The 19,154-nt window shown below is 38.9% G+C and overlaps 1 protein-coding gene across 7 annotated transcripts in view; it reads right to left on the reverse strand.

Moving 5' to 3' along the window:
• The window catches only part of LOC134483165 (IQ domain-containing protein M-like), a 249,989-nt gene that overhangs the window by 42,542 nt on the left and 188,293 nt on the right, over positions 1 to 19,154 (reverse strand). For all 7 annotated transcript variants that reach the window (XM_063278429.1, XM_063278428.1, XM_063278426.1 and 4 more), the window contains one exon: positions 12,545 to 12,706. In XM_063278429.1, coding sequence (XP_063134499.1) covers positions 12,545 to 12,706 — 162 coding nt within the window. The remainder of the gene's footprint in view (positions 1 to 12,544; positions 12,707 to 19,154) is intronic.

The following is a 19,154-nucleotide window of genomic DNA, read 5'->3' on the forward strand; positions in this document are numbered from 1 at the left end:
CAAATAAATCAGTTGCCTTCCTCTATACAAAAGAGAAACAAGCCGAGAAAGAAATTAGGGAAACGACACCCTTCATAATAGACCCAAATAATATAAAGTACCTCGGTGTGACTTTAACCAAGCAAGTAAAAGATCTGTACAATAAGAACTTCAAGACACTGAGGAAAGAAATTGAAGAAGACCTCAGAAGATGGAAAGATCTCCCATGCTCATGGATTGGCAGGATTAATATAGTAAAAATGGCCATTTTACCAAAAGCAATCTACAGATTCAATGCAATCCCCATCAAAATACCAATCCAATTCTTCAAAGAGTTAGACAGAACAATTTGCAAATTCATCTGGAATAACAAAAAACCCAGGATAGCTAAAGCTATCCTCAACAATAAAAGGACTTCAGGGGGAATCACTATCCCTGAACTCAAGCAGTATTACAGAGCAATAGTGATAAAAACTGCATGGTATTGGTACAGAGACAGACAGATAGACCAATGGAATAGAATTGAAGACCCAGAAATGAACCCACACACCTATGGTCACTTGATTTTTGACAAAGGAGCCAAAACCATCCAATGGAAAAAAGATAGCATTTTCAGCAAATGGTGCTGGTTCAACTGGAGGGCAACATGTAGAAGAATGCAGATCGATCCATGCTTATCACCCTGTACAAAGCTTAAGTCCAAGTGGATCAAGGACCTCCACATCAAACCAGACACACTCAAACTAATAGAAGAAAAACTAGGGAAGCATCTGGAACACATGGGCACTGGAAAAAATTTCCTGAACAAAACACCAATGGCTTATGCTCTAAGATCAAGAATCGACAAATGGGATCTCATAAAACTGCAAAGCTTCTGTAAGGCAAAGGACACGGTGGTTAGGACAAAACGGCAACCAACAGATTGGGAAAAGATCTTTACAAATCCTACAACAGATAGAGGCCTTATATCCAAAATATACAAAGAACTCAAGAAGTTAGACCGCAGGGAAACAAATAACCCTATTAAAAAATGGGGTTCAGAGCTAAACAAAGAATTCACAGCTGAGGAATGCCGAATGGCTGAGAAACACCTAAAGAAATGTTCAACATCTTTAGTCATAAGGGAAATGCAAATCAAAACAACCCTGAGATTTCACCTCACACCAGTGAGAATGGCTAAGATCAAAAACTCAGGTGACAGCAGATGCTGGCGAGGATGTGGAGAAAGAGGAACACTCCTCCATTGTTGGTGGGATTGCAGACTGGTAAAACCATTCTGGAAATCAGTCTGGAGGTTCCTCAGAAAATTGGACATTGAACTGCCTGAGGATCCAGCTATACCTCTCTTGGGCATATACCCAAAAGATGCCTCAACATATAAAAGAGACACGTGCTCCACTATGTTCATCGCAGCCTTATTTATAATAGCCAGAAAATGGAAAGAACCGAGATGCCCTTCAACAGAGGAATGGATACAGAAAATGTGGTACATCTACACAATGGAATATTACTCAGCTATCAAAAACAACGAGTTTATGAAATTCGTAGGCAAATGGTTGGAACTGGAAAATATCATCCTGAGTGAGCTAACCCAATCACAGAAAGACATACATGGTATGCACTCATTGATAAGTGGCTATTAGCCCAAATGCTTGAATTACCCTAGATCCCTAGAACAAAGGAAACTCAAGACGGATGATCAAAATGTGAATGCTTCACTCCTTCTTTAAATGAGGAAAAAGAATACCCTTGGCAGGGAAGGGAGAGGCAAAAATTAAAACAGAGACTGAAGGAACACCCAATCAGAGCCTGCCCCACACGTGGCCCATACATATACAGCCACCCAATTAGACAAGATGGATGAAGCAAAGAAGTGCAGACCGACAGGAGCCGGATGTAGATCGCTCCTGAGAGACACAGCCAGAATACAGCAAATACACAGGCGAATGCCAGCAGCAAACCACTGAACTGAGAATAGGTCCCCCGTTGAAGGAATCAGAGAAAGAACTGGAAGAGCTTGAAGGGGCTCGAGACCCCAAAAGTACAACAATGTCAAGCAACCAGAGCTTCCAGGGACTAAGCCACTACCTAAAGACTATACATGGACTGACCCTGGACTCTGACCTCATAGGTAGCAATGAATATCCTAGTAAGAGCACCAGTGGAAGGGGAAGCCCTGGGTCCTGCTAAGACTGAACCCCAGTGAACTAGACTATGGGGGGAGGGCGGCAATGGGGGGAGGGTTGGGAGGGGAACACCCATAAGGAAGGGGAGGGGGGAGGAGGATTTTGCCCGGAAACCGGGAAAGGGAATAACACTTGAAATGTATATAAGAAATACTCAAGGTAATAAAAAAAAATGTAAAAAAAAAAATTACAAAAATTTCAATCAATACCATTTTGGATTTCTCTATTACTGTTTTGCTGATTTAAGATTTTCACTACCATTAAATTAATTATTCTCTCTGGTCTTTGCCAAGATAACTTAAAGAAAAATAAAAGCACATCTTGCAAAGCAAAAAAAAAAAAAAAAAAAAAAAAAAAAAAAAAAAAAAACTTGGTCTAAAGTCAAATAGCTTAACTGACATCTTCTTGTATGCCCAGTAACTCCATGATCCAAAGCGATTTAGCTTCAATGTGATATGGTATCATCCTCATCAGAATGACGTTTATTACAGCTTCTATCATGTGTATACTAAAGAGAAAGTGAAATAAAAAAAAATGTACTTAAAGCACACGACCCTGAGTCATGCAAACTTAGGAAATGAAAAGAGTTAACTTTATCACTTTTATATTCATGTCAACTGAGTTAGCAAATGCTTTCAAGAGGTACAGAAACAATATAAAAGGCAGGGAGGGATGATGGGTTGAAGAGAGACAGAGGTAGACTTGAGAGGAAGGGTGAGAGATGGAGACCGTGAAGGATCTGCTATGAGGCTGGGCAGTCTCAGATCTTCAGGGTGACGGTCCGGAGGAGCCAGTTGATGAGTCCATACTCGATGGGTCAGTGGTGTAAGCTTTAATATGAGTCAAAGGCTCAAGGGCTATGTGGCTGATGATGTGAGTGCCTGTCTAATCCAGAGACACAGAATGAAGAACACTATTGCCAAAGGGAGAAGACAATATGTCCCGCTTCAAACAGCAAGGTAGTGTGCCTTCCATCCACCCCTTTGTCGTGTTCCGGCTTTAGACAGACTACTCAATGCTCACTACATTGGTGAAAAAGGCTTTTCTTACTTAGTCCACTGTCTCAAATACCAATATCTACTGTAAAGTCTGTAACAAACTCATTCAGAAATATCTCATCAACTACCTTAGCGTTCCTTAGCTAAGCCAAGTTGACAACTAAAATTAACTGTCACGATAAGTCTTCACAATTCAAAAGCTCAAGTTATAATATTTGGTTTAAGGATATTGTGAACATGTACTTTTATGTGTACTAAACTTAATGCTAAGATTTTCCACTGTGTATTTATGTGTTTATGTACATGTTTATTTTAGGTGCTGTGATTGCTCAGGGATATGTCTCTGTCGATGTTGAAACTTCGAATATGTTGTATTTGCGGTCATAATTGAGTGCCTCAAATGTCTTTCTGGGGTAGAGATGTAGGGTACAATTTTCCTTTAATAGATAAAATGTCATTATATGACTAGAAACATCTATACTAAACAAATTTCAAATGTTCTACTCCATCCTATGTGAGAAAACCCTGTGAGTAAGCACTTGGGCACTCATCTCAGTTAATTTCTATGCTCAGACAAAAATGCTTTATTTGACATTTTCTAATAGATACTAAGTATTCCTGGACACAAGGACAATGTCAAACAAACAACAACAAAATCTATACATCCTCTTATTAAGAGCTCTATTAAGAATTGCCCACTCCTTTGAAAATTAGAAACTTCCAAAGCAATAGTCTATAGGGTATGTGATCAAATGTACAGTGCCTTTGATACTCTGTATCTGTAGTTGCCAGGCTTAGGCTGTCTCATATGTACTGTCTCAGAATATCAGTATCTCGTTGTATATTCTAGAACATTAGCACATTAGCATTTATACAATTAAAGTTCATATTTTCACAGGCCACATTTTATTAGTTGCTCAGGTACCAGAATCAATACTATCTACCTATAATTTCCATGGATATTTACTATATGGAAATTATAAATAATTTACTTGTAAGCGATATTTATTTTATATTTTATTTTCATCATTGATTATGTGCTATATACATACACCAGAAATCATAATTTTTTATAGATATACTTTCATGTATGTGAAATTATGTGTGTAGGGTGTTCATCTTAATGGATTGCCTATACATTTTACTTAGTGAAATTAAGAAAAAACAAAATATTTGTTACATAATATCTATCTCTAATAGATCAGGGAACCATTCCTTCCAGAGAAACCTGTCTTGAACAGGAATGTACTTCATTAGCTAAAGTAAGTAACTAGACTTTGAAATAGGCTCTCTCCTGGGTCTCTACATCACTTTTTCTAAGGTCTTTTGTGACTGGCAGAGATATTTTAATAAAACCTCAACCTTTTTATTGGAGTCTTAAAAACCCAAATTTATTACATAAAATACCCTTTCACATAGGGGCAGCCCAAATTATATGAAGAATTTGATTTTACCTAAACATCTCTAATATATTTGTATCTGTAGCCACATATATTTATGACTATAAATATACCCACTAATTAATATTTTAAGTGACTGAATTGACTAAAGATATGTACATCCTAAAAGGTATGCCTAACACCATACATTATGTTACCAATTTATCTGGTTACATTAAAGTTTCTGTCAAAAAAGAAAAACAAAACAAAAAAGAAAACCCACCTCCTGTCCTCCAGTGGTAGAAAAGTCATGCAGGAATAGAAACAAAAAAAATTTTTTTCATAAAACGATAACTTCCTACAACTCTGGTCACAGGCTTCTGGTAATGCCAGAATCTATTCTTAACCCCCTTTAAACAATCTTGATTGCTATAGTCAAACCACACCAGAACCAGTTTAAAATTCATCTCACCATTTATCAATGATCCGTTCACTGACTTTCGCCATACCACTATCAGCTGCCTCACAACCAATTACCTAAGGTAGAACCTTAAATATACATTTACCTCACATGGTTCCTAGGAAATGGAGACCTAGAGTGGTTGTCAGCTGCACTGTAGGGTCTCAGGACATTACTACCGTGCTTGGACTGGAGCTTCCAGTTCCAGAGGACTGGGAGACATAGACTAGGAACTGACTATAGACTGCACTGTCTAATGGCCTATAATCAGAGCTCAATCCATCTTCAACAGGGATGCTGGAGTGGCCTCACTAGTGGGCAACTGTGTTTTACTCAGAGCAATTTTCCAAGAGAGAGTAAAGCCGAAGCTAGAACATGGTTTAGGTTTTAGCTCAGAAGTGATACACTGTCATTTCTACTGTAACTGTTGGTAACAAAGCCATTCTCCGTGCAGTATGAGAGGACCTCACAAAGTCATGAATACTCAGAAGTTTCTCATGGGTTCTTCTTCCAAACCAAATAGAATGTCAAATGCAGATTTCTCAGAGACGCTGAGCACCGTAAGAATAACTTTCTCTTACAGAGTGGACAGCGGACTTCGTGTTTTCATGTTGGATATTGGAAGCCTGGCATCATTTTTATAATTTCTGGATGTCGGTCCAGGTTTTTTGTGAAGTTCTTTCTACAGGCGCATTCTGTCTGACCTTGCATCACTAACAGGACTGAGGCTCGGCCCGCATGTGCAAAACTCTTGACAGAGCTTTGGACTAGAGTGGCAACCGAGATAAAATGACTGTGCAAACGTCACTGCCAACCACATAGCAGACAGTTCACGGTTATTAAAGACGCAGGATTCACAATAAGTCATCCTTCAATGTCCATTTTAAAAGTTGAGCGGTGAAGTAGTGAGAGGCAAACCAGTCATCCTCTGCGGCTCATACGACCTTTATCTCGCAAACCTGATAAAGCTTGGCTTTCCTTTTTGAGTAATGCCACTCGTTTAGTTTGATTTGATGAGGGTAGGATATTATCATTAATATCCAAGGTTTAAAAAAAAGCAAAAAAGGGGTTGGGGATTTAGCTCAGTGGTAGAGCGCTTGCCTAGCAAGCTCAGGGCACTGGGTTCAGTCCCCAGCTCCGAAAAAACAAAAAAAAAGCAAAAAGGCAGGGGGGGGATTAACACAGAATATATTTATTTACCTAACTGAGGAAAATAATTACTCTTAAGAATTTTTAAAAGCTTGAGCACACATGGACAGTTTAGCTGGGGGCAGCAGAGTTTGCTTCCAAAGGGCTCGCAGCTGTGCTATCTGGGAGGACACCAAGGACTAAGGGGGTTAACAACTGAGTGCAAACACACACTTTTCTCATCAGCAATTGTACCTAAGGTGAAAAGATATTCATACCTCACTATGGAGAGTAAATCAGAAAGTAGAAAACGTAACAGTGGAGCCTATGGGAGCATACGCTTGATAGAGAACATAAATTAGTGGATGCACAAACAGCATGTTAAGGCTGACGTAGTCTAAAACGCATTTTTTAGTGACTATATTATTCACCTCCAGTCAAGTAGGTATTATATAGGATGACATTCAGCTAACCATATATTTAAATGCTTCTTAATTTTAATAGGTCGTTTTTATACTTAATCAGAAATAAATGACTTATATTTATACAATTTGTCCTTTAAAATCATTTTTTTAATTTTACAATAATACTTTAGATGACTTCAAAGAATGTTCTCAAAATTCATCTTAGTTTTGGCAAGAATAATAAATGTATATATTTTGGGAGACTGACTGAAACCAGGACAAGAGTCAGGATACCAAAATTAAAAGATAAAAGAAAATGCAGAAATTATATTGTCACATAGAAACTTTACAGAATTATAAAATCAAGGATAGAAATCCAAATAAGTGTTGAGATGTGCATTTAGAATCATCTACATGGTTCAAAATTATAAAGGAAATTGGTAGAACCTAAAATTACTTTAAATCAGAACTGTATTAATAATCTTATTCCAAACTCAATCACATGTAAAACATGAAAAATATGCAAAGCATTCAGAGTGAAAAACCTAAAACACACTGAGGAGTGGGAGTGGGGGTTTCTGAGGGTTACTTGAAATGACATATTTTACAAGAGTTTTAATGATCTATACGAAGCTCTAATTTATGGATACTTAAAGAGTATAAGAAAAAGAGAGATTCGGTACTTATGGAGTTAAATAGAAAACTCTGAGGAAAGATCACTAAACACCAAACTTGACTGTCAAGAGATGACTGTGTTTAAAAATGGAATAAATTCCTATGTTTAATAAATGTCAAATTTTTACCCAAGATGCAATCCACAGACCACAGGAAGCTCAAGAAGAAGGATGACCAAAATGCAAATGCTCCCACTCCTTCTTAAAAGGGGAAAAAATATCCATAGGAGGGTATATGGAAGCAAAGTTTAGAGCAGCGACTCAAGGAATGGCCATTCAGAGCCTGCCCCACATGTGGCCCATATATATACAGCCACCAAAACTAGATAAGATTGATGAACCTAAGAAGTGCATGCTGACAGGAACCGGATATAGATCTCTCTGAGAGACACATCCAGAGCATGTCCAATACAGAGGTCAATGCTAGCAGCAAACCACCGAACTGAGAAAAGGACCCCCTTGGGGGGAATTAGAGGGAGGATTGAAAGAGTTGAATGGGCTTGCAACCCCATAAGAACAACAATGCCAACCAACCAGAGCTCCCAGGGACTAAACCACTACTGAAAGACTATACATGGACTGACCCAGGGCTCCAACTGCATATGTAGCAGAGAATAGCCTTGTTGGGGCACCAGTGGAAGAGGAAGCCCTTGGTCCTGCCAAGGTTGAACCCCTAGTGCAGGGGAATATGGGGGGGTAGTAAGGGAGCTGTATGGGGGAATACCCGTATGGGGGAGGGGAAGGGGAGGGAATGGGGGCTTATGGACAGGAAACCGGGAAGGGGATTAAGATTTGAAATGTATGTAAGGAAATATATCTAATAAAAAAATTTAAAGTAAATAAATAAATGTCAGTTTTTGCCTAAAGACACCAAAACAAGGTGAATATTATAAAAAGATCCTTTTAAAATTTTGTTTTGGGGGTATATTTTATTATCACTTAGAGAACTTTAATCCACGTATACAATGTATTTTGACCCATAACCACACTGCATTTCCCCTTCCTACCCCTTCACTTTTCCCCAATACATACTTCTTAAATGGGTCACAAAAGAGTGGCAGGCTCAAGAAAGAGGGATTCATTCAGTGCTGATCGTATAATCTAAATAACCTGTATGTTATAACAGTATGTAGAATTCATTGTGTGAAATACTGTAAATGAATCCATGCAAGTAGTCCTTACGATCTATGCTCATTCCCCATGGCCTGAACTAATTAGAAAGAAACCTTATAATCACACAATAAAGTGATTTTATTTTCATGGCCATTGCTTTGAGACACTTTAAAGCAACTCCCATGAAAACTTTATGAATTATAGGGCTGCGATGTTCTTTAATATAATTATACCTCCCAGATTGAAAGCTAACCGAGGACACACACAAATGTAATTTAGGACAAGAAGTTTTGCCTGCCTGAATGAGAGAGAGCAGGAGCTGAAGCAAGGGTAAGGGCGAGCTCAGCCAGAGGGTCAGGTAACTGAAGAACAGAAGGCTTATATAGAAAAAATAACCAGATGATATTTAAAAACTAGCTTCCCCAAAGAGCACTTCTAAATATGTCTAGTAAGATATGTATCCTTTAAAAACTGAACTCTTTTTCTACATAGTAGAAAAAGATTATAAATTACCATTAGAAGAAATTATTTGTGCAAATTAAGCAAATCGTGATTATGACAAATATATTCAGCAGTCGTTACATTTAACCACTCTTACATTATGAATTATGGTGTTAAAAATATAGGTGGAAAGGTGTCTCTTCAGGGAAGGCATAGGCCTGACTAATCTGTTTGCCACCCGAGGCTTTTATACAGCTCTCAGATCTCTGTTAACTGTTCCTCGGTCGTGTTATGGCACATCAGTGAATCTACAGAGTGAAATCAATAAACACAAGTGCTTACACTGTAGAGTATTAATACGGGAGCACAACATAGATTCCCAATTCTAGCTCCTCTCAAACATTTATAGTTAAAGAGCTCCTCAGATTCAGGAAACATTTCTGAAATAAACTGATCTCTTTTAAGGGAAATGATTCAAATCCTCTTGTTGGTTAATTTAAGAACAACTGTAATTCAAGATGATGCAAGGCTCTGGACATTTCCCCAAAATGGCAGAGGGAAAAATCAGCCTAGAAACCTAATAAAAGAGCCCTCGGCATAGGGCAAAGCTGCTGTCAGGTTTCCTTTGTGTTTACTATGACAGGATATCAGTCAAGCTGGCTCTACAGAGTAAAAACCAATCTTTAGCCTAAAACCGATCAAGTTCTAGTAACCTTAGGTGGAAGAACACAAAGACAAAATAAATAGGAACCATAGTATTGATTAATTTACAGAGACATATCCCTTCAAACTAAATGCTTTCCATCGTTTTAAAAATGTTTCTTTTCTTCTTTTTCCTCTAGAATATCACTAAACAGAGCACATTGATATGTGTTTCTATACACCAGTCTGATGAAATTCTAATGAGATGTGACTTACTCATTTAGCCGTTCTGGAGACTGAAATAATGGCTCACACACAGAGTGAGTGCTCTACCACTGAGCCACAACCTCCAGGGCAACACTCGACTGAGTATTCAACATTTATGTGCAAGCCTTAATACTTGCAGGCATAGCAATTTCCAAAATAAAAGTTTAATATTTTCACTCAATATATCTCCATACTTCCTTTTATAATTTTACTGAGGGGTAGACATTAGACAATAATTGCACGCAATTTACAGTCTTCAATGGGACGGATTTTTGACATTTTACCCGTGAAAAATTATACAGTCTGATACCAACCACTCCTATCACCCTTACCCACTTCATCTTTAGTTCCAAAATCTTATCTGCTTTCCTAAGAGGTCTCAGTCTCCTTCCGTGGCCTACTCTATATTTACTCAAACTGAGAACCATCAGACCGATGAGGTCCCTTTCATCTGACTTTCTTCACTCAGCAGAATCATGTCACTTCCCATATTCTCATGTACAACACTAGCTTTAAGAGTTTTGTTTTCTTTTCTGTTTGTACATCTAAGTATGTACATCTACATATCACAACATACTCCTTCTGTCCACCTGTAGTTGGTCATTTGAGTCCTTCCTGTTAAACAGGTAAATGAATATCAGTGTCTGTTTGTGCTGAAGAGGGCAGGGTGGGGTTAACTTAAAGAGTGGCAAGTTGGTTTTTTTTTTTTTTTTTTTTGTGAAGACTGTGTGTGCAGTTCAATTTTGCATGAGCAGAATTTTGCTGGGTTTCATGTTCTTGCAGTCCTTGCTAACACTTGGGATGACCTAACTTCTAATATTAGTGAGTTAGGACCGGGCATTCAGTACACACTGCAGACTGCTGTAAAAGTCCCCTACTGATTAAGAACTGATGTGTGCCTTGAACAGAACTGTGGGACATTCAAAAAAATGGACTCCATTTTTTAAAATGTGTCCACAGCACAGTTTTCTAAGTTAAGTGTATAATTTTGGGGGATTTGACTCATCTGGAGTTGTATGACTCCCATACATGTGCTTAACAAATAGACTGATCCAAGTGCAAAGCTGTCCCATGACCCTGAGAGGTCCCTTGTGCAGCATCTTCGCACTTGAACTCAGTCACAGTTACTCAGCTCCACAAGTCACAGACCTGCTTTGGTTGCTCTGCTTCTCCTTTTCCCAGCTGTCACTTCGACGGCGCCATACAATGAACCTGAACCTGGCTTTCTCGTTTATCAGGACATATCGGAGTTTTTCCATATCATTATTCCTCTTAGCAACAGTTTGTTCCTATGTATTCCTATCTTTTTCCGGGTACCATTAGTTATTACATATAATGTTGCTTTCCATCCACCAATTAAAGGCCACTTATGTGTTTCCAGACTCTACAAATTATGAATGATGCTGATACATACATCCATACATATAAGGTTTTATATAAAAATCATTTTATATAATCTATGTAAAAGCAACTAAAGAAAAAAGCCATTAGTTTGAAACAGAACAAGGGCACTGCATGGATTTGGAAGGAGGAAGATGAAATGATGTAATTATAATATCAAAACACAAAGATGCTACTTCTTAATTTCATTTTTTAAGTTACATGTAAAAATTTATTTCTCTTATCTTCAGCAATCACCTAGAGAAGTTGCCTGAATTTAGTGACTGAACATAGCAACAGTATAAGAAAGTTTGAAAGTATTTCTAAGGTAATTCAACTCTCTTGAAATTTCCTCCTCAGTGTACGCTCCATGCATTTGCCACATATCACTCTGGTAGACCTAATATCAAAGACGTGTTATCGTTCTCAATAGATAAGTAGCATTGGTTCACTACCGTTCTAATGTTGATATCCTTTGTAACTAATGGCACCAAATAGATTTCATTCACATGTTTGCCAACGATATACTTTATTTGGCTTGGACCAAAATGTGAGCTTAATTCATAAAACGATCTTTTCAGTAAATGCTGGTAGAAAATTTGGAGATAAAGTGCAATTTAAAAGTTTAATTTATACTTTGAGCTACATACAAAGTTTACTCAAAACCAATTCTACTAATATATAAGCCCTTAAGCTGAAATTTTTATAAAGAACACCTTTATGACAAGTCCAGACAGTATATCCTAAAAATGACAGAAAAGGTGTAAGTTGTAAAGAAATGCAATGGTCCCTTGGACCTCACCAAATAAAATCTCTTCAAAAGACTCTATTTAAGAGATGAAACATGAATTTAAAACATGTATGCAATGTAGGATTTCTGCCTGAGAATACCTACAGAGCTTACAGCTTGACAATATTCCAAACAATACAAAAGTGGCCAAGACCCTGGAACAGACATCACCACAGAAACATTAAAATTGCGAATACAAAGACTCCAAATGGTTAGTTACTTTGAAAATGTGAATTAGAAGTATAAAAGAATATAGTAAATAAATGTTTGTTGGACTTGCTAAACATACAAACACTGATCTCAGTAACTGGTAAAAGCTGTAGAAAAGAACAATTTTTATCTCCTACTGATGAGAGCTGTGCAATAGCAAGATCCTCACTGAAGCTCTATGACCAAGAGAAAGGTATGTCTATGACTGTGCATAGCACTGCATGTGGATGTATACAGAGGATACACATGACTCATTCAAAGTCAAAACCTCCCAATTCTCCACCGTTCAGCAATAGTTTACCACAGTGTGGTTCCACTACACTAGTAAGGGCACAAAAGGCACAAAATACCCCCTTTTAAAACGGTAGACACAATGCCCAGGAAGTAAAGAGGACATTGCAGCATGCATGTGCATCATCTAGGTGGTGGTGAGAGCCCTAGAGCAGGACATAGTATTTCCTCCTTTTCATCAGAAATAAAGCAAGCATCTTACCTATGTACTTATAGCCTTCTTCCCCATCCACCAAGGGTCTCAGCCACGTGGACCGCAGTCTTGTGCCAGCGTTCACTCTGGCACCTTGAGGAGGATAGAGTGTAAATAATAGTTCAATAGCACTGGACTTTCTGATTACTTCAGAATATTTTCCTTCACTATCTGTGAGAGAGAGAGAGAGAGAGAGAGAGAGAGAGAGAGAGAGAGAGAGAGGATTGTTTTAATTTTCACACGTTTTATATGTCTTACATATTTATTCTAAAAGATAAAAACTAAACACTACTTAACAATTTTAGTGTTAAGATATAATCAAAACATGGACTGACCTATGTCAGAACTACTTTAACTAAAATCATATCCTTTATATAGTCCTGACAAAAATTTACAGAGATTTGTCAATATTGGGCTCAGATCCTATCGTCTACAGCAGTGATTGCCAAAGCTACATAAAAATTAAGATACATAATGAACAACGTTACATTATAAATTCTACAACACAACTGAATACTTTAAATTGCCATTAAGGAGCAAAATCAGACTATTCTGGCAAAATGTTGAATTAATACAAAGTTTTACAAGCTGGTAATAAAGAAAGAATTAACATCCCTGGTCTAACATTTTAACATAAAAACCAGAAAACAGAAAACAGATATACCAAGATTCTTTTTCTTCGAACACTTGTAATTAACAAAGAATTGTCCAAGATCTTTAAGGTAGTATCACATAAGATTTTTATAGCTCATCTCTAAGGCAACTGGATAGAACTTGAAAATATCCTGAGTGAGGTAACCCAGTCACAAAAGATCACATACAGTGTGCATTCACTGATAGGCGGATATTAGCCCAACAGCTCGAAATAGCCAAGAGACAATTCATAAACCAGATCAATCTCAAGAAGAAGGAAGACCAAAGTGTGGATACTTCAGACCTTTTTAGAAGGGGAAACAAAAATACTCACAGGAGGAAATATGGAGACAGCGTGTGGAGCAGAGATTCAAAGGCCATTCAGCGACTGCCCCACTTGGGGATGAATCCCATATACAGCCACCAAACCCCAGCAATATTGATGATGTCAGTAAGCGTGTGCTGACTGATATAGCTATCTGATATAGATTAGATGTCAGTAAGTGTGTGCTGACTGATAGAGCCTGATATAGCTGTCTGCTGAGAGGCTCTGCCAGAGCCTTACAAATAGAGAGGAGGATGCTGCCAGTCAACCATTGAACTGAAGGCAGGGTCCAATGGAGGAGTTAGAGAAGTGACCGAAGTAGCTGAAGGGGTTTGCAACCCCATTAGAACACCACAATATCAACCAACCAGGCTGCCCAGAGCTCCCAGGGACTAAACCACCCTCCCAAGAGAACATAGAAATGGATCTATGGCTCTATCTGCCTATGTACAGAGCATGGCCTTGCTGGGCCTCAATGGGAGGAGAAGCCCTTGGTCCTGTCAAGGCCTGATGCTGCAGTGTAAAGGAACATCAGGGCATGTGGGTGGGAAGGAGTGGGTGGGAGGGTGAGGGAGCAACCTCATAGAAACAGGGGTGGGGTGGGATAGTGGGTTTCTAAAGGGGAAACCAGGAAATGGGATAACATTTAAGATGTAAATAAAAAATACAATTAAAAAAAAAAGAGGAGGCTTTGAAGGTAGGGCAGGGTAAATCAAACATAGGAGGGTTAGGAAAGAGGTGGGGATGATAAAATTAGAATGTTTTAATGATGAAAATAGTGACTGTTCTGGCACAGCATTAGTTAGGTTTTCATTAAAGAAGAAATATTGAAGAAAACCTCCATGGAATGCCTTCTTATGTTTGATTCTTTCCTTTCCTCTTATTTTTCTTTATTTTGTTAAAACTCTCTTTGGGGGGAGTTGGCAAATAAGCCAAGGCAGTTCTACATAATTAGAATAGAGATCTGTTGCTAGGCAGATCTGTTAGTCCACCACCTCAGAGCTCCAGCACCAGCCCTCACTGTCTTCCCTGTCAGGCTAGGGCCTGACTTTTAACATTCACCTCAGAGGTCAATGGAGGAACCTCAGGAATGCAGAGCTGTAGTTCTGGGATGTGTCTCAACACGTGCCTGAGTATGTAGACATCAGGCAAGCAGGACAGTTTCCTTAGCATCCTCCTCTAACACCCCTGCACACAGGCTCTTCTCAAACCCTAGAAAGTGGCTTTACATAGATCCACAGGCCTGGCACCTCAGTACTGTCCACCATTCCCTGAGCTGGAACTGAATGGTCTCTAAGGACATGTCAGGCTAGGGTGAGCAATCTTCTCTATTGTTTGTGGCCTGCTTGGCATCCTGCCTCACTCCCTGTATCTGCTCTACTCAGTTCTTTAGTTATTAGCCCCCACTAGATGACGGATATTGTATTGATAATCCAGTTCCTCTCTAGGGTTAATAATTCATCGTGTTAGTTTTTTTTTTTTCTTACACAAATTCCTGGACAATTTTTTGTCTTCCGACTAAACCGTAACTCAAATAGTCTTTACAATATTAAACAGTTTATCCCCAGGTGATGGCGTAATCCTCCTAAAGATACTGGATTAAACATGTAAAATATTTATAGCATCATATCTATTAAGTAGTAGATGTATACATTCATAGATTTCATTTAGTGTTTTTCTGATAATAACGAAAACATGTTTTATCGTTGTTTTTTGCTTTGTATGTGTGTGTATAACTTTTGTGTGTAAAAGTATGCATGTGAACAATGTGTGTGTGTGTGTGTGTGTGTGTGTGTGTGTGTGTGCGCGCGCGTGTGTGTGCATGTAGGCTAGAAGTCAACCTTGGCAGTTGTTAATAAAGAGCTGTCCACCTATTTTGGGTGACAATGTCTCTTACTGGCCTGAAGATCTTCAAGTAGTCGAATGCCCAGGGGCCCCAGGGATCTGATTGTCCCCACCTCCACAGTACTGGGTCACCAGTGTGCACCAGGACACTGAGATTTAGATGCTATTTCATCATGTTAGCTGCGACAGACAGTTACACTTCTTTTTTTTTTTTAAGTATAAAGTTCAGAACTATGCCCTCCTAACAAATCAGATTTAAAACTTAAAGTATCATCCTATGTGTATTCATACACACAGCCAAATGATTCTCTATTTCTCTTTTTCATCCACCAACAGGAAGAAAACAAGAGAAAACAAAAAAAACAAAACAACAACAAACAAGAATGCACCCGGAGAAAGCAGAGGGGAAAACTTCTTCAAGAAGTCAAGCAAGGAACTCTCCTGCAGTGGATGCATTTCCAAGTATGAATGGGGCTAAGTGTGGAAAGTGACAGCACAGAAAATGGATTGAATCACAACCCCTGAAGGGCTCCTCGGTGCACAGAGAAGGACGCAGAATGGACTGCAGCTACTCCTTGAAACCATAAAAAGAAAAAGAAAGTAGGAATGAATCCAAATAATTTCTGCTGCCTAATAGAAAGGGACCAACTTGGACAGAAGTCTTTTTTTTTTAAGCTCTTCTGCGTTTTACTTCATTCTGATTCCTTCCATTTAAAGCTGCGTCCAAATCCAGCTCTCTTTTATAATCCCAGGACTTGGTCAGAGGCGGGGGGCATTAGCACAGACTGGAAGTCAGTTGGCCTACAGAACTCTACAGGGTGGGTTCGAAGTTAGCCTGGAAACCTAGAGAACCAGGTCTACATACTACTATAAAATAATAATATGTAGTAACCTTGATAAGATTATTCTTACTGTACTTCATGAATCACTTCATAAAGGGAAATGCTCCAACATTAGGCCAACAAAGACCCTACACTAAAATCTAAGCAATGGTGAGCATGAGACTGCCACTTTCCATGTAGAAATTTACAGTATAAAACATATATATATACACCAAATTCTGATCTTAAGATCACAGCTTCAGGACAAAGGCAATAAGGTATAAAGATTTCTTCTATTTGGTAATATCATGTGCACATTAAGATGCCCATCCACGTGTATGGCCATGGTTGATCCTGGAGGATCTTAACATGATGCCGTGGTGTGATATGAACTGTGGGGCTCGCAGCTCCTGACTTCCTCTACATGCCATTCACTTCCTGCCACGGTACAGTGAGGTCAAAGCGCCTGATGCTGCACTTGCTTGCCTTCGTTTGAAATAAGTTAATGTCGTCAATGTTGGACACGCCACTTTCACCTAGTGCGTTTTAATGTTCGTCAGTAAATCCGAAGAAGAAGCTGACATCACTTTATCGATGTGAAAGATGATACAGGCCTCAGACAAGGTAAGGTGAAGGAAAAGCGTCCCCGAGCTTGAAGGGATTAAATGTTCTTAAACTCAAGTTTTCAAGCTGAAATGTAAGGTCTCAATGACCAAGGGAAGGAAATATTAGAAATTGCTTAAACAGTTCCTACTGGAATATGACTGATTTACATCCAAAATTTTATTTGGATTAAACATTTGGAAGCATTTATTTTTTATTGGACAGATGATGATAAATTGAATAAACACTTCAAAACAGTAAAATTCCCCCTGTAGAGAAAAGCAAACACCATCACTGTGCCCAGGAAATGACCAGGCAGATGGTGGTGGTGTTGCTTTTATCCAGAAGTTTCAGTAATATGGTGCCCTTTCCACTTCCCCAGCAGACCTATCTGGTTTCCTACTCAGATGTACTGGCTGCCTAGAGAATTCTAAGTCATTGTGCCCTCCTATTTATCAAACATCGGTGTTTGTTTTCAATCTAGTTAACTAGCCCTCAACAATTAACTCATGCCTTAGCTTCCCTGTACCTTTCTCTGATCTCCGGATTGAAGCCATGATTAACACCTGTGACACCTTCACACTCAGCACATTCATGAAGAAAACTTTTGATACTGCATTTGTCCAGTTACAGGTGAGCGTCCCTAGAGTGCTGGACAGTAGTTTCTAGAATGTATTTATAAATAACAGTTTCATCGAAAATCAATAGGGGGCACTGCTAAAATGGTAAATTGTTCGCTGCACAAGCATGAGGGACCTGAGTTCAGATCCCAGCTTCCACATAAAGCCAGATACAGTCACACACATATCAGTCACCACAGCTCAGGGAAGATACAGATAGGCAGATCCCGGGCCCTTGCTAGCCAGCTTGTCTAGCTGAAATGGTGACTTCTATGTTTAATGAAAAAGTCTCAAAATATAAGGTACAGACTGATAGAGGATGAGACCTAACTACAACTTCTGGATCCTATATATGTACACACACACATGCATGCACACGCACGCATACACACACACAGGCATGCATGCATGCATGCACACGCACACACGCACAAGCACACCATACATAAATACTGAATGCTAGAAAACTGGATCTTGATACACATAGACCCAACAGGACTTAGGGTTAGAGCCATCAGCAGACAGGGTAACATCCAATTATTCCCCAGTGATCTAGTGTTACATGACATAAACATCTCAAATCGCTCTAAATAAGCTTGTGTCAGAACAGGTCAGGTGGCTCAGGTCACTGCTGACACGAGCATGGTGGTCAAAGGGATATTCTGACGGCTCGTTATTGGAAGAAGCAACATTTTCCTAACTGTAGCCACATATCTAAATCATCTTTGCCCCTTGGTTTCTGACCTTCAGATTTGGGCTTAATGTTCTCTTCATTTGCCTACCTCCATTCTTCTAAGCATTCTCTTTTGCAAGAAAAGTATAACTACTGAAGTTTCTGGCAAGAATATGAATCAGCAGTGAGCAGTGACTGGCCTTGAGGACGGCCTCCCTGTAATAGCCTAAACATGACTCATTTACTTACAGCCTTATGGTTTTGTATTTTCTTGATAGAATCAGTAAGTTTCTAAGGGAAAGGAAATTAATATTTTGCAGACCAATTTGTTCTACCCAGCATCCCAACTCTAGCTCTGTCAGCCACGTTACCGCATCCACCCTTTACTGCATGCTCAGGTCGCTGCAGTCTGGTTCTCCTGGGAGATTTTCATCATGTAGCTATTGGATACAATTATGAAAACCAACTGTTGAACATATTTGGAGTAGCTGTTTCTTTCCTAGAGAACCAAAGCTGTTTCAGCTGGTAGAACAGGATGAAGCCCGCCTGCATTAGCTGTGCTTTCCGTTATGTTTAGAGGGATGCACAGGCACGACATCATTCCAGGAAGGAAAATTGTGGTTAAGAATTTCCAGTAAGATCGTACTTAATAACTGAGATTTTTAAGGCATTTTTATGTTTTCAATGACATAACAAAAGTCAACTCATGCTTATAGCAAGGTGAACAAACCCTAGGTTCTCTTCAGACGTTAATTGATAGTATTTAATGTACGTTGAAAGTTAACCTCCATTAATGACATCTTTTCTTTGTGGTAGGGCCTACCTTCTGCTTTCCTGGAAAAGATGAATATACATCATTTGAACCTATTTTGAGTTTTCTGTTGTTTTGTTTGCCTAATTTTGTTTTTATAGCCTAAAATAAAAATATGACACAGTCTTAAAAAAAAAAGAATATGAATCCCTGAGCAGATACTAAAATGCTCAAATACAAATGATCTTTTCCTAACCAGCTATCGCTTTAAGCCAAATTGATGGCTTTGAAATGATGCAAACGGACATGGACACTAGGAGAAAAAAACCAACCGTGTAAGAAATACAC

This window comes from Rattus norvegicus, chromosome 19, assembly GCF_036323735.1.
Source record: "Rattus norvegicus strain BN/NHsdMcwi chromosome 19, GRCr8, whole genome shotgun sequence".
Classification (NCBI taxonomy): domain Eukaryota; kingdom Metazoa; phylum Chordata; class Mammalia; order Rodentia; family Muridae; genus Rattus; species Rattus norvegicus.